This window comes from Neomonachus schauinslandi, chromosome 15 (genome assembly GCF_002201575.2).
Source record: "Neomonachus schauinslandi chromosome 15, ASM220157v2, whole genome shotgun sequence".
In the NCBI taxonomy this organism is placed as follows: Eukaryota; Metazoa; Chordata; class Mammalia; order Carnivora; family Phocidae; genus Neomonachus; species Neomonachus schauinslandi.
The window spans coordinates 1,553,304-1,566,230 of record NC_058417.1 but is presented as its reverse complement, the minus strand read 5'-3'; the positions used below and the strand labels follow the sequence as shown (position 1 = coordinate 1,566,230).

Sequence of the window (12,927 nt, the reverse complement as noted above, 5' to 3'; positions counted from 1 at the left end):
GCCGGCGCTTGAAGTGAGCAGGCCTCCCGGTTTGCATCCGCGGCGCGCCGGGCGCCGGTCTCGGCTCCTCGGGTCCGAAAACAAGTGGAATATCCGGTTGGTGCTCAGGGGTGCCGTGGACTCGTGGTGTAGAGAAAGCGTTGGGACGGATTCACGTAACCGCTGTTTATCGGGTGCCCGGAATGTGCTAGGCCCCGGGGGGTGGGGGAGTCCCGGGTGCACGGACGGTACCCTGGGGCGCCTGCCGGGGGATGAGGGGCCTCGGGGGCAGGGAAGGGGGAGCAGAGGACTGTGTGCGCCCGAGCCCGGTCCCCTGGATGCTTGCGAGGCGCACGGACTGGGCGGCGGTAGTCCAGGAAGTGGGGCTAACCTGTTCCGAAGACCAAGACGCTGGGAAGAGTGGCAGAGTTTGGACCGCGGGACCCTCCCTGGGCGTGACTGCAGCTTCCAGCGCTCAGTGGAGAGCGGGGGCCGGGAGATGGGCAGGGGCCTGGCCAGGAGGGCGCCGTGAGCCACCTTGAGAAGTTTGTATTTGTAGGCGTTGTGAGGACCGTGAACAGGAAGCCGCATGATGATAAGTGGAGGACAGAAGCAGAGGGGAGTGAAGTGCGGTTCAGAGCACCAGGAGAGAGCCTCCTCCCTGCGTGTGAGTGAACACCCTGGGGAGAAGGAGATCCTTGTACTCCTACAGGATACTGAGTATTTGGTAGGATCTGGCCTTTCGCGAGTTGCGGAAAGGGATATCCGTTAAGATGCTTTTGTGTCTGGAAGTAACATAATACAGCTCAAGCTGGCTTAAAACTGCGCAAGTGTGTAAGCTCTCATAATTGGAAGTCAGGCAGGAAAGTGTTTCGGGACCGAGTCTTGTGGCCCCACGGTCCCTCGATTTTTATTAGCTCTCCCTGATGTCGTCCACGAGCTGGTGGAGAAACGGCGACGCCATATAGGAGTCTGTTCCGCTGCTTCTGTCAGGACGGTAGGAACCATTCCCGGAGGCTCCCAGCAAACTTGCTCAGAGTATCACTGACCCAGATGAAGGTGTGTGTCCATTCCTGGACCAGTCCCTGCTGTTCCCAACAGTCACTTGCAAGGGAGGTGGTCTTGCTGTCTGGGTTAGCTCAGCTGGGGCTCGCTCCTGGAGCTCTTAGGGGAGCTCAGATCTCCTGCAGAGCCTGCAAGGCCCCTGCCCACTTCTTTGCCCAAATGCTGTGTAAAATGGTTTGAGAAGCTTTGTATCCCCATACCTACGCGTCAGTCGACTTCCAAAATGTTTCATCATAAATTTGAATAGTTGCAAAGGATATTTTGAGTGTATTATGAATTTTGGCATTTCAAAATGAAACCTTGGGGCCACGTTCCGGGATCCCTGCCCCGAGATTCCGTGTGCTCACCACACCCCTGCCCTCTCTGTAACCTCCATCTGGTCGCGCCCCACGCCTCCCTCCTGTCCCCACTCCATTTGCTTCCTGTCCTGCTCTCCCATCTCCACTGCGTCCTGGCTGACATCCTCAAGTCCCTCACGCCTTCATTCTTCCACCGCCATATCCAGGCTGTGAGGAGTGGAGTGTTTCCCCGTGAGCGTGAGGTCTGACGTGAGCCTGCGCCTCTGGGAAAGTCAGCCCAGTGGATGTCCGCTCTGGCTGGCAGGTGAGGAGCTGCCGGAAAGGAACAGGGCAATATTATTCCACAAATGACATTCATGTCGTGTCACTGGCAGAAGGCGAGTGGAAGAAGGGTCAGAGGAGGTCACGTTTTGTTGGGGGAGACTTTCTGGATTTGAATTTTGAACCAGGTGTTGAAGTTGGGGGCAGATACGCTTGCCCTGTTGTGCCGTGGACAAGTGCGTTTCCGTGCGGTTCTGTGAATTCTGACTTGGTGAGGCGCCCGACGGTGGGCAAGCTGTAGGAGAGATGCGGGTGCGACGGGGACCGGAAGGGGTGGGGAGGAGACAGGGAGCGAAAAGTAGCAGCTGTGGGACTGGTGTGTGGAAGAACGTTAGCGAGACATTTATTTAAGGCTGCGCTTCCCAGTTCCGATGGCACCACGAATGAAGAGCGTAGCTGAATCCCCCGCTGTGGATCCTTACTCCTTTGTAATTTGCGAAAATTTCAATGAAAAGGAGAAATCCAGCTTTTGGGGGCCTGCCCTTATTCCGTGGGATGGTCAGAGCCCCGACTGGGGGGGAGTTGAAGATTGCAGGTTTTTTTAGGGGAGCACCAGAGATTCCGGGACTCAGGGATCCCGTGAGGAGATCAGGCTCCTTCCAGGTGTCTGGGGGTGGGTAGTGCTGGTGACCTCTGTCCTGTGGAGGTCACCCGACATCACCACTCTCCCCTTAACCTGCGCACGCGGCCCCAGGCCCTCCTGCCCATGAGCGTCTTCGTTTCCTCACTGATCGCGTCTCTCCTTCCCTCCAAACCTGTCTGTCCTCTGCCGCCAGTGCCGTGCCTTCTAATACGAACATGTCGCGGGCGCTCCCGTCAGGGAAGATCCTTAGACCTTTCATCCAGACTCTTTGGAAGCAGCAGATTTGTTCATCCGTCTGCCACCACCTGGCTCCACTTCCGTTCCGCTTCTCACAGGGCCCCTGTGACCCCGACTGTCCCCGTAGGCATTTTCCAGGGGCCCTGGGTCATTCTGGGTGCCGTGGCCCCGGTGACTCGGTCACTGACCATCCCTTCTCTTGTTGGCAGGCTTCCCTTCCTCCTTCCACCCCTCTCATTAGGGTCCAGACAGGAAGCTGCCTGCTCAAATTAGGATCATCGAGGGAGGTTTCCTTGCAAAGAGGCTAATTACCGCCGATCCAGGTGTGGGCGGGGTGTTGAGCCCGGGCCTGAGGAGACCCGAGGCGTGAGACCACTGGCTCGGACAGACTCCCCGAGAGGAGTAACGGCCTTCAGTGGAGGGACACCGCCAGCCCAGGCAGCCTCACCAAGGGAGGAAGGAACCAAGGGAGCAAATACCCCGGCCTGACTCCCCCTCCTCCTGGTCCCCCACTAGGGCTCCCCATGGCCGGAGCCAGAGACCGGGGGCCTGTGGGTGTCTGCCGCGGAGCGTAGCCTCCTGGGGCGGAGAGCGGGGCAGAGAAAGGCAGGAAGATCTGGGGGGAAGGCCTCAAGATAGCGGCAGAGCTTACGCGTCAGCCTTGGCTTTCTGGGTGTCTGGCCCCGTGTCCGGCAGCTCTCCCACGGTCCTCCTGCCACCTGCGCTGTGTCCTGTGCAGGCTGTGTCTCTGGTCCTGATCGGCGTAAGCTTCAGACTGTGACATTTTACCTGATTCCTTGATACTCTGGATGGATGCCTGGAAACTTGTCTTGTACAAAACACAGTTGACGGGTCCTCTCGCGTCCTGACTGAGCTGCTGCTCCCGTACCCCCGGCCTGTGGCCCCCCTGCTCATCTGATTGCATACGGGGAGATCCGCGCGCCGTCCGTGACCCCGCCCTCCTCCTCTCCCCGTGTCCGGTCCCAGCAGCTCTCGCCAAGGCTCACAGGGTTTGACCCCTGAGCTGTTTCTGCAGCTGTCGCCTCTTCATTCCCTCTACTGTTGTTGCCCTGGTCAGAGCTCACGCCCCTTGCCCTGGTGTGTCCCGGCCTGCAGAGTGGCCGCAGAAATGCTCATCTGGCCACGCACCGTGGCACTCCTTGGCTTAGAAACCGTAAAGGCCCGTCGCTGCCCGTTTCCGCCCTGAGAGTCACCTGACACAACGATCACTTCTACCGGACGAGGATCGTATTCCTCAGATTGGCTGCAGTGCCCTGGACGGAGGCCAGGCTCCTTCTCCTAGCATCGGCCCTGCTTCTGTGACGGGGATAGCTAAATCCCCAGGGCCACCGTGCCAGTTAGGACTAAGTTTGGCTTCCTAAAAACAAGACAAAAACCACAATGGCTTAAGCAACGCAAAGGCGTATTTCTCTTTTAGATGAAAAAGTCCAGGGGCACCTGGGTGGCTCAGTCGGTTGAGCGTCTGCCTTCGGCTCAGGTCATGATCTCAGCGTCCTGGGATTGAGCCCCGCATCCCCTGCATCGGGCTCCCTGCTCAGCGGGGAGTCTGCTTCTCCCTCTGCGCCCCCCCAACCCGCTCGTGTCTCTTTCTCAAATAAATAAATAAAATCTTTTAAAAAAAGTCCAGAGGCAGGCCTTCCAGGGCTGGGATGGCAGCTCCATGGAGTCGCCAGGGACCCAGGTTCCTTCCAGCTCTGGCCCCATCCTGGGGTCTGCAGGGGACGCTGCTGTGCTCACGGTCCAAGGTGGCACCGCGAACCACCCGTCGCCCCAGGCCCAGCATGGAAAAGAGTGAAGGCATTCCCTCGCCCTCCGGAGACTTCCCAGACATCCCACACACTTCGTCTGCATTTTTCTGTCTCACCGGCCAGAGTTTGGTCATGTGGCCAAACCCAGCCGCAGAGAAAGCTGAGGAATGTACTTCTTTAGCCAGGTTCCTTTTTTTTTTTTTTTTAAATATTTTATTTATTTATTTGACAGAGAGAGAGATAGCTAGAGCAGGAACACAAGCAGGGGGAGTGGGAGAGGGAGAAGCAGGCTTCCTGCCGAGCAGAGAGCCCGATGCGGGGCTCGATACCAGGACCCTGGGATCGTGACCTGAGCCGAAGGCAGACGCTTAACGACTGAGCCACCCAGGCGCCCTTTAGCCAGGTTCCTTGCTACAGTAAATAAATTCATTATTCTGTTGCTGATGAGGTGTGGAAGGATGGATATCGGGTAACAACTGAAACTTCTGCCACAGCCTTTTAGGAGTTTAAAAAAGTATAGGCTTTAAGATCTAAGAAAAGTATTAAGAAAATTCTATAAAGAGACCGTTTATAAAATCAGTCTGTAAAAGTAGTTAACGTAGCTACGTATAAAAACAATAGCTGCTTAGAAAATAGAAAGCTCACTAAGAGGAAAGACATACAGAGATGTGACGGATGTAACAGCATCAGGATACGTTTGGACATTTTACAAAATGATAAACTTACTTGGAGAAATATGAGCATCGACAGACAGGAAGTATTTGAAAAAGAGAGCAAGAACTTCCTCTCACATAGTAAAGATCTGAGGAAAGCCGCGGTGGGCCGAAGCTGTGGTCCCAGGGCAGGAACGGGGCCGCGGAACCGAAGGGAGTCTAGAGGCTGAGCCCGACTCAGAGCATCACTGTGGTGCGGGCGGCGTTTGCATCCGTGGGGGAGGGAAGCGCAGGCGTGGATACAGCTCGCCGGCCACCTGGAGGAAATGAAGCTAGAACAACTTCGTCCAGATGGAAGGGAGCCAAGAGGACTGACTTCTCTTGTGGGTCTGGTTCTGGCCCAGCCGTGGGACCCTCTGGACGGTCAGCCCTGCGGATACGGCCCCGACCTGTATCCTGGTGAGCGCCATGGGGCTGCACCAGGGAGGGTCCCTCTCTCTTGCGATCAGTGTGCTGTCTTTGCTGCTTCTCCCAGCCTTTCCGTGGTGGACCCTCTGTTCCCACTCCTTGCCAAGCCCAGGTCCCCCGCCAGCTCACCGCTAGAATTACGGAGCTTTCGTGAGCGTCTCTCTCCTGAAATCTCTCCCTCTGAAGATTCGTGTCGCGCTTCTGTCAGGGGCCGCTTTCCGTTTGGCGTGCCCACCGTGCCCCCAGGCCCCTTTCTTGGGCAGTGTCCCGTCCTCTCACCAGACCCCAGGGCTGCTCCAGCCGCCCTAGCTTTCGCGTCGGTCACGTGCGCTGCAGCCACTTCACGCGCCTGCCCTCTCTCATTTCAGATTGTGAGATGGGGACTGAGCGCGCGGAGGCAATCCCCAAGGAAGAAGTTTCAGAAGAAGCCGAGCCACGCGTGGCAGCGTCAGAGAAACTTCCCAAGGTGGTTTGCCAGGGCCGGGAGTTTGGAGGCGCCCGGGCAGAAGACGCGGTGGAGAGGCACTCGAGAGCGTCCTCAGACGAGAGCGCGCAGCAGGCGTCTCCTCGGGGGAGAGGCCTGGCGTCGGGGCTGATCGCCTGTAAGAGGTCACCGTCGGGCGAGAAGTCCGGGGACAGCGACGAGAGCGAGTGCATCTGCAGCCCTGGCCCGCACCCACTCACGTCTCCGGCCGGGCCCCCAGCCGCGCCCGTCCGCGCCTGCGCCGCCTCCCGCCACAACCCCGTGGAGAACTCAGAGTCTCACAAGGCCCGGAGAAGTCCTGTGGGAGAAAAGCCTCATACGTGCACAGAGTGCGGGAAGGCCTTTAATCAGAACTCGCACCTCATCCAGCATCTGCGGGTCCACAGTGGAGAGAAGCCCTTCGAGTGCAAAGAGTGCGGGAAGACGTTTGGGACCAACTCCAGCCTGCGGAGGCACCTGAGGATCCACGCCGGGGAGAAGCCCTTCGCCTGCCGTGAGTGCGGCAAGGCCTTCATCCAGAGCTCACACCTCATCCACCATCACAGGATCCACACCGGGGAGCGGCCATACAAGTGTGAGGAGTGTGGCAAGGCCTTCAGCCAGAACTCGGCGCTCATTCTGCACCAGAGGATCCACACCGGGGAGAAGCCGTATGAGTGCAACGAGTGCGGGAAGACCTTCCGGGTGAGCTCTCAGCTCATCCAGCACCAGCGCATCCACACGGAGGAGCGATACCACGAATGCCTCGAGTGCGGCAAAGCCTTCAAGCACAGCTCGGGCCTCATCCGGCACCAGAAAATCCACACCGGAGAGAAGCCCTACCTGTGTAACGAGTGCGGGAAGGGCTTCGGCCAGAGCTCGGAGCTGATCCGCCACCAGAGAATCCACACGGGGGACAAGCCCTACGAGTGCAACGAGTGTGGGAAGACGTTCGGCCAGAACTCGGAGATCATCAGACACATTCGGATCCACACCGGCGAGAAGCCCTACGTGTGCAAGGAGTGTGGGAAGGCCTTCCGGGGGAACTCGGAGCTTCTGAGGCACGAGAGGATCCACACCGGCGAGAAGCCCTACGAGTGCTTTGAGTGTGGGAAGGCCTTCAGGCGGACCTCCCACCTCACGGTCCACCAGAGGATCCACTCGGGGGAGAAGCCTCACCAGTGCAACGAGTGTGCAAGAACCTTCTGGGACAGCTCGGAGCTGCTTCTCCACCAGAAGATTCACGTCGGGGAGAAGCCATATGAGTGCACCGAGTGCGAGAAAGCCTTCGGCCAGCATTCCCAGCTTGTCCTCCACCAGAGGACGCACACGGGCGAGAAGCCCTACGAGTGCCAGGAGTGCCGGAAGACCTTCAGCAGGAGCTCCCACCTCCTCCGGCACCAGAGCGTCCACTGCGCGGAGTGATCGCCCTGGACGACGTGCCCCAGCCCGACCGGCTGCGCCCAGGCCTGCGGACCCCACGAGGGGACACACGTCCTCCTCCCGCCGACTTCCAGCGCAGCGGCCAAAAACGAGAAGGTGCTTTTGTGAGCGGTTCACGGAGAAGTTTCGGGATCCCGAGTTAAATCGTAAAAGCTGTTTCAGGCCTTCGTGTTTCCTCTGTTCCCTTTCGCACTCCCTCCGCGTTCCCCGAGCGGATCCCCTCACTTCCGGGGTCTCTACCAGCCACGTAGCCCAGATTGTTAGTTCTCGGGAACCGTGGAGACACGTGGCCCGCCACCTCCCAAGGGTGACGGCGCTGACTCGTGGAAGGTTAGGAGGTCGTGGCGGAGGACACACTCCGTCTTCCCGGCCACGGTGTCGCACCAGGACCTTTGATCGAGCTTCTCTTAGCTTCAACATCTTGCAGACGTGCTACCGAGGTTCCTTAGATGATTGCTGAAGCCGGGAAGCTTGGGGACCCCCTCCTGCGAGGCCTCCTCGTCCCCCCGCAGAGGGTGCAGGACGGAGGAGACGACAGGCCGCTTCCAGGATGGCGAGCGAGGCCCTGAGCGTCCCAAGGGGCTGGTGGGCCAGGCGGGGGGCTTGCAGAGAGCAGCCCGTGGGCAGCTGTGCCCCGCGGGGGTGCTGCGCGGACGGACGGATGGACGGACGGACGCCCTGCTGGGTCGTGCGTCGGCAGGTAGCAGAGGGACTGTGCGGCCTCACCGCCAGCAGGCGCCTGGGCCCTCGCTGGGCCTCGCCCCGCAGCCCGGAGCCCTCTGCCGTGGTACCTGCTGTCGCTCGCCCACAGCCCGGCAGCCCCCTTGCCTCCTCCCCCGAGCGCTGTATGTTCTCCTCGGGCGTCCACGCGTCCGCGTGTCTGGGGCACCGGGAGGCGGCCGGCCCCAGCAGGCTGGCGCTGCTCCTCGCGCGTGGCCCTGAGAGGAGGGGATTGAACTCCGTGAACTCCAGGGTCCGACCAGCCCTGCGGTTGTGGACTTCTTAGATCTAACGTGACATGTGCTCGGTGCTCTGTTGTTTAATCTCTTCTTTGTGACGCGATTACTGACCCCTAGTGTTCCCGAGTGTTTGCTGTACCAGGCCCAGCACCAGACCCTCTCCGTGCTTATTTTCACCATGTCTCTGATGTGGGGCCCCTGTAAGCGGCTGGAGTGGGGACCACGTGCGTACCATTAAATCCACCTGTTCTCCGTGTTCGTTGAATGATCTTTAATTCACAGAGTTGTGCATCGGCCGACCGGGTGGGTGTGGGTGTCCCTGCGCCGATGTCGAAGACCAGGAGCGGGGGGGATGTTCGGGGGCTTGTCCGAGCTCCCGGGCCCCATGCTGTGCCGTGGACAGGCGGGCTCGCGGCTGCCATGTGTGAAACCCTGTGCACGTTGGTGTTTTTACTACGTGGATTTGAATGTCATGGATTTAAATCGTGTCCTTGGAAACCACCACTCACAGCCAAAACCCATCATGTGGGTTTACTCTGAGCCCCAGTGTGCTCCCCCAGCTCAGACCCTTCCTTGAGAAAAGGCCGTACAAGTGAACAGCACGCCGCACGGCCCCCCACCCTCCGTCCCTCCTCTGGTGTCTGGCGGTCAGGCCCCGAGCGGGAGGGATTCTCCGACTTCCCCCGTCCTTACGGGGATGACAGGTGCAGCGTGCTCTCTTACTCGCTGCTCAGGTTCAAGCCAAAAAATGCTCCCTGACCGTGTCTCTGTCCTGTGAAGCCTGGATAGCACCCATCCCTCCAACCCCTGGTCCTGTGTTCACGTGTTTGATGTCCACACTCACCCCTGGCCCCGACAGAGACTCGGCCCGTTTAAGCTCACGCCCAAGAGTCCGCTCCCACAGACGCGCCCAGGTGCTTCTCCCAGGGGAGAAGGGCGTGCACATTGTACGTCCTCCCACGTCCCTTGTTGGCCAAACCACGGCTGGTTTAGCTCTCTCTCCCCGCTCCCCCCACCTCAGGTTCAGCCACCTCAGCAAGGCCCAGCCCCTCCCCACCGGCCCCACCCGGGCTGTGGCCACTGCACGGGAGGAGAAAAGGCCCTCCCTCAGCAGCCCACTCCCTGGAACACGGGAAGGCAACAGTGACCCACTTCGGTTGTTGTACTTGAGCATATGCGTAAAGAGGGGAGGTCTCCTCTCGGCCCAAGAAGAGTCCGTGTTTCCCAGGAGGAATTCTGGTGAACGAGTCTCTCCACCGTGATGCACACGCTATGCGCACAGCCGGTAACTTCGCTCCCTGCCCACGTCCGCCTCGCACCCACTCATCTCAGGGAGACTCGGACCTTCCCTTCTGTCGGCCTCCCGTCCTCTCCGCCGACTTGGGACTCGAAATCTGCCCCGTTATTGTGAGTGGTAGCCATACGTTCATGCCAGTAGGAGTCCATCGAGGAAAAGAAGCACGAATTTTTTTTTTTTTTTAAGATTTTATTTATTTGACAGAGCACAAGCAGAGGGAGAGAGAGGGAGAAGCAGGCTCCCTGCTGAGCAAGGAGCCCATTGTGGGACTCGATCCCAGGACCCTGGGATCATGAACCGGGCCAAAGGCAGCCACTTAACCGACTGAGCCACCCAGGCATCCCAGAAGCCCGAATTTTCTTAGGGTTGGAGCTTTGAAAACCAGGCCTCACAATCTCAAAGACCTCCCTAAATGCCCAGAAATAACCCTTGAGGACTTTTAGCTCCGTTGGTATACATTCTCATCCTTTCCGTTTTACTGGTGTCCTGACACGTTTGGTAAATTGTGTGTCCTTACAGTTTGACTCACTTGACGCCAAATACATTGTTCCACGGTGTCTTCATGTGACCCTCCTAGGCCAGTGTCATCCCCGTCCCTGAGGGGCACCCTCCCCCCAGGGCCACAGCCACCTGCTCTGTGCTCCTGCTTTTGCAGAAACTTCACTCTGTCCTCCGCCCTCTGCTTGGCTTGGTGAGATCCTTTATTGTTCACAGCGGGGCCCGTGTGACCGATTTCGTTCATTGGTCATAAATGATCTCTATACGCACATCCGTGTTTTTCATGATTAACAAGGTAATGTTCCAGATCATCTGGATGGTCCAACTTTTTTTTAAAAAGCCTTACTACTGAGATTTCAGGGCCAGTGTTTGCAGTTGTTACTACTGTCAGACTCGTTACATGTTCTTCTAGGTGACTCCTGATCTAAGGCAGGTCCCTGAGCTTGCGAGGTCAGGGGTCTTGAGACTCTGGAAGGCTCTGCCTAGAAGAACGTGCACGGGACCCCAGGGGACTCACGGGCCACCTGAAACCCATCCTTGGACCTCTGTAGTCCTTTACCTTGCCCTGAAAGCCAACTTTGACCTTTGAAAAACATTAACCCAGAAAGCCGCAATCAATACTCCCTCATCCGGGGCCTCAGCTTTGGGGATGAAACTGTCCAAACGACCTGCCTCGGGGCGCCCCTGACGGTGGAGGGAGCCGGAGCCCCCATCGCCCAGCACTTGCTGAGTGCCCCCAAACCTGTTAGCACCTGTGTACTGACCCTGGGGGCCCCCCCGAACAGAGGGGGTGGGTCTAAGCGCTAGGAGACTGCTGGGGACTTGAGCAGTCCAGTGGCGGGCGGTGCCCCCAAAAGGCGCCCGGAGCTCCGAGAGGGGAGGAGGGCTGGGGGCGGCCGGCGGGCAGGTGAAGCCCCTCCATGAGCCTCAGGCCCCTCCCGCACCCTCGTCTCCAGCCTCCCCTGTGGTGTGGACAGAACGCTCATGTGTCCTTGTTTGTAACACGCTTTGCAGGCCGTGTGGACCAGACGCCCCCGGCACCCGGCACGTCTCCAGAGCCACCTTCTGCGCCCGGCCGCCACCTTGCCTCTGGGACCATGAGGTAGGAGCCCCACCGAGTGCGGCCCCGGCCCATGGGGTCCCGGGGAGCAGTGGGGTCGGGGTGCTGGGCACACAGCCAACTCCCGCCCAGAGGCTCGGCTGTCCGTTTTCCGCATCCTGGGGTGGGCTTCATTCAGCAGCCCCGCAGATGCTCCCGGCTGCCATCCAGGCCCCTTCACACAGTGTTTAATAACGAACTTGGATTTCGTCTCGCGTGCGGTGGGAACGGATAGACTCAGGTGGGGAAGGCAGGGCTGGCTTTAGGAAGAAGGCCCTGTGGTCCGAGGCTATGGGCGGGAAGGCCGGTGTGGACGTGTGAGGGCCGGCATGGGGATTGACCGTGTGGGGCCTTCCACATAGAGGGAGGTTGGTTATGCGTCGGATGGGTAAGGTCTGGGCCGGCTCCTGGGCAGACGACCCCAGAGATCACCAAGGAGGGAGCAGAGTGCGTCTGCACCCTTGATCTGCTGCTTGTGGGGCGCTCTTCAAACTGGACTGCGGGGGGCACAGGAAGGGGGCCTATAATCCACATTCCAGTCCCAAGTCGGGAGTCCCCGGACTGCAGTGGGTGTGAGGAAGACCTGGGAGGTCTTGAGTGGAGCTTGGAGGTGCTGTGCGTGGGAGACGGTCACACCGGGGGGAGGCCCTAGACACTTCGCACCGGGGAGGCCCTCTGAATACCAGTGTGGAGGAACCTCTGGTCTTGACACCTTCCGCATCACGGAGCGTCCACCGTGTGCGGCCATCCGGGGCTGGACCGACTGCAGGACTCTCGTTCTGACCTAAAACCTTTTCTCTCCTCCCCCTCCCTGGGGTCAGTGGACCGCACACACCCTCTGTGGTAGCTCTGGGTCTTGCTCTGGCTGACGGGCTGCAGAACGAAGGGCATCAGGCCAGGGCTGCCACCCCGAAGTGAAGAAATGAGTGGTCCCCACAAACAAGAGGCCACGAAGGGTGAACCCCAGGAGCTGAGGGGAGCGTCGTGATACCTTGCTGCCCTTCATCTCTCTGTGCAGACCCTCTGTCCCCCCAAAGGATGCTGGTGGCGTGAGAGTTTTGTCCCCCGTGGCGTCCCTTCATGTGACGGGGGACAGGGAGGAGGCTTTCTGTGGCTGTGGCAGCTGACCCATGACACATTTACGCGAGTACAAGCGGCCCCGGGTGCCCGGACACCTGCCGCTTTCAGCACCGGGAGAGAGAACAGAGCAGATCTCACCTGGGCCGCCCTCAGAGTCTCTCTCTCATCACAGCCCTTGCCGCTTTATCGCTTTCCTTCCTGTTTTCACACATTACTTCCGTCTTCCTGGACACGCTGTTGCTGCATGGGAGCCGGCGTCCGACGTGTCTGCTGGGACTCCGTGCTCTCGTGGTGCGCCTTCCTCGGCCTCACGGGCTTGTGCTCTCATCTGCTCAGGATTACCCTCAACACTGGCCCTGGGCGGCTTGTGCTTACCTAGTCTGTACTGCGAGACGAACCATGTGTGTCCTCCGGGCTCGGGATGGGCTCCCACCCCTGCTCCTTCCCTCTTGTTCGCACCACGTTGGCTCGGGCGCTGCAGGAAATGCAAATGAGTTGAGGGAGAAGGAGCCGTTTGTCCTCAGAGTGGACCGACAGCCAGGGCGGCCAGTCTGTGCTGACCCCCAGGCGCCCGCGGCCTCTTCGGAATTCAGCGTGGACGGGATTACCTCGGTCTGTCCTGGGGTTCCCGTGTCCTCGTCCGGGAAGTGGGGACAGCGTCTGCAGATAGAGAATATAGAACCACGCACCTGAGAGCCCGTCACCTGGTACGTA

General features: G+C 59.4%; 1 protein-coding gene across 1 annotated transcript; it reads left to right on the top strand.

The window, feature by feature from the left end:
* The first annotated feature begins 5,747 nt into the window (after nucleotides 1-5,747).
* ZFP3 (ZFP3 zinc finger protein) lies at nucleotides 5,748-8,489 on the top strand. The gene has a single exon (XM_021694693.1). The coding sequence runs from the start codon at nucleotides 5,751-5,753 to the stop codon at nucleotides 7,260-7,262; it is 1,512 nt and encodes a 503-aa protein (XP_021550368.1). The 5' UTR covers nucleotides 5,748-5,750; the 3' UTR covers nucleotides 7,263-8,489.
* The last annotated feature ends 4,438 nt before the right edge of the window (nucleotides 8,490-12,927 follow it).

Excerpts from the sequence above, each read along its gene's own strand:
- ZFP3 (XM_021694693.1), top strand. The coding sequence starts at position 5,751 with ATGGGGACTGAGCGCGCGGAGGCAATCCCCAAGGAAGAAGTTTCAGAA.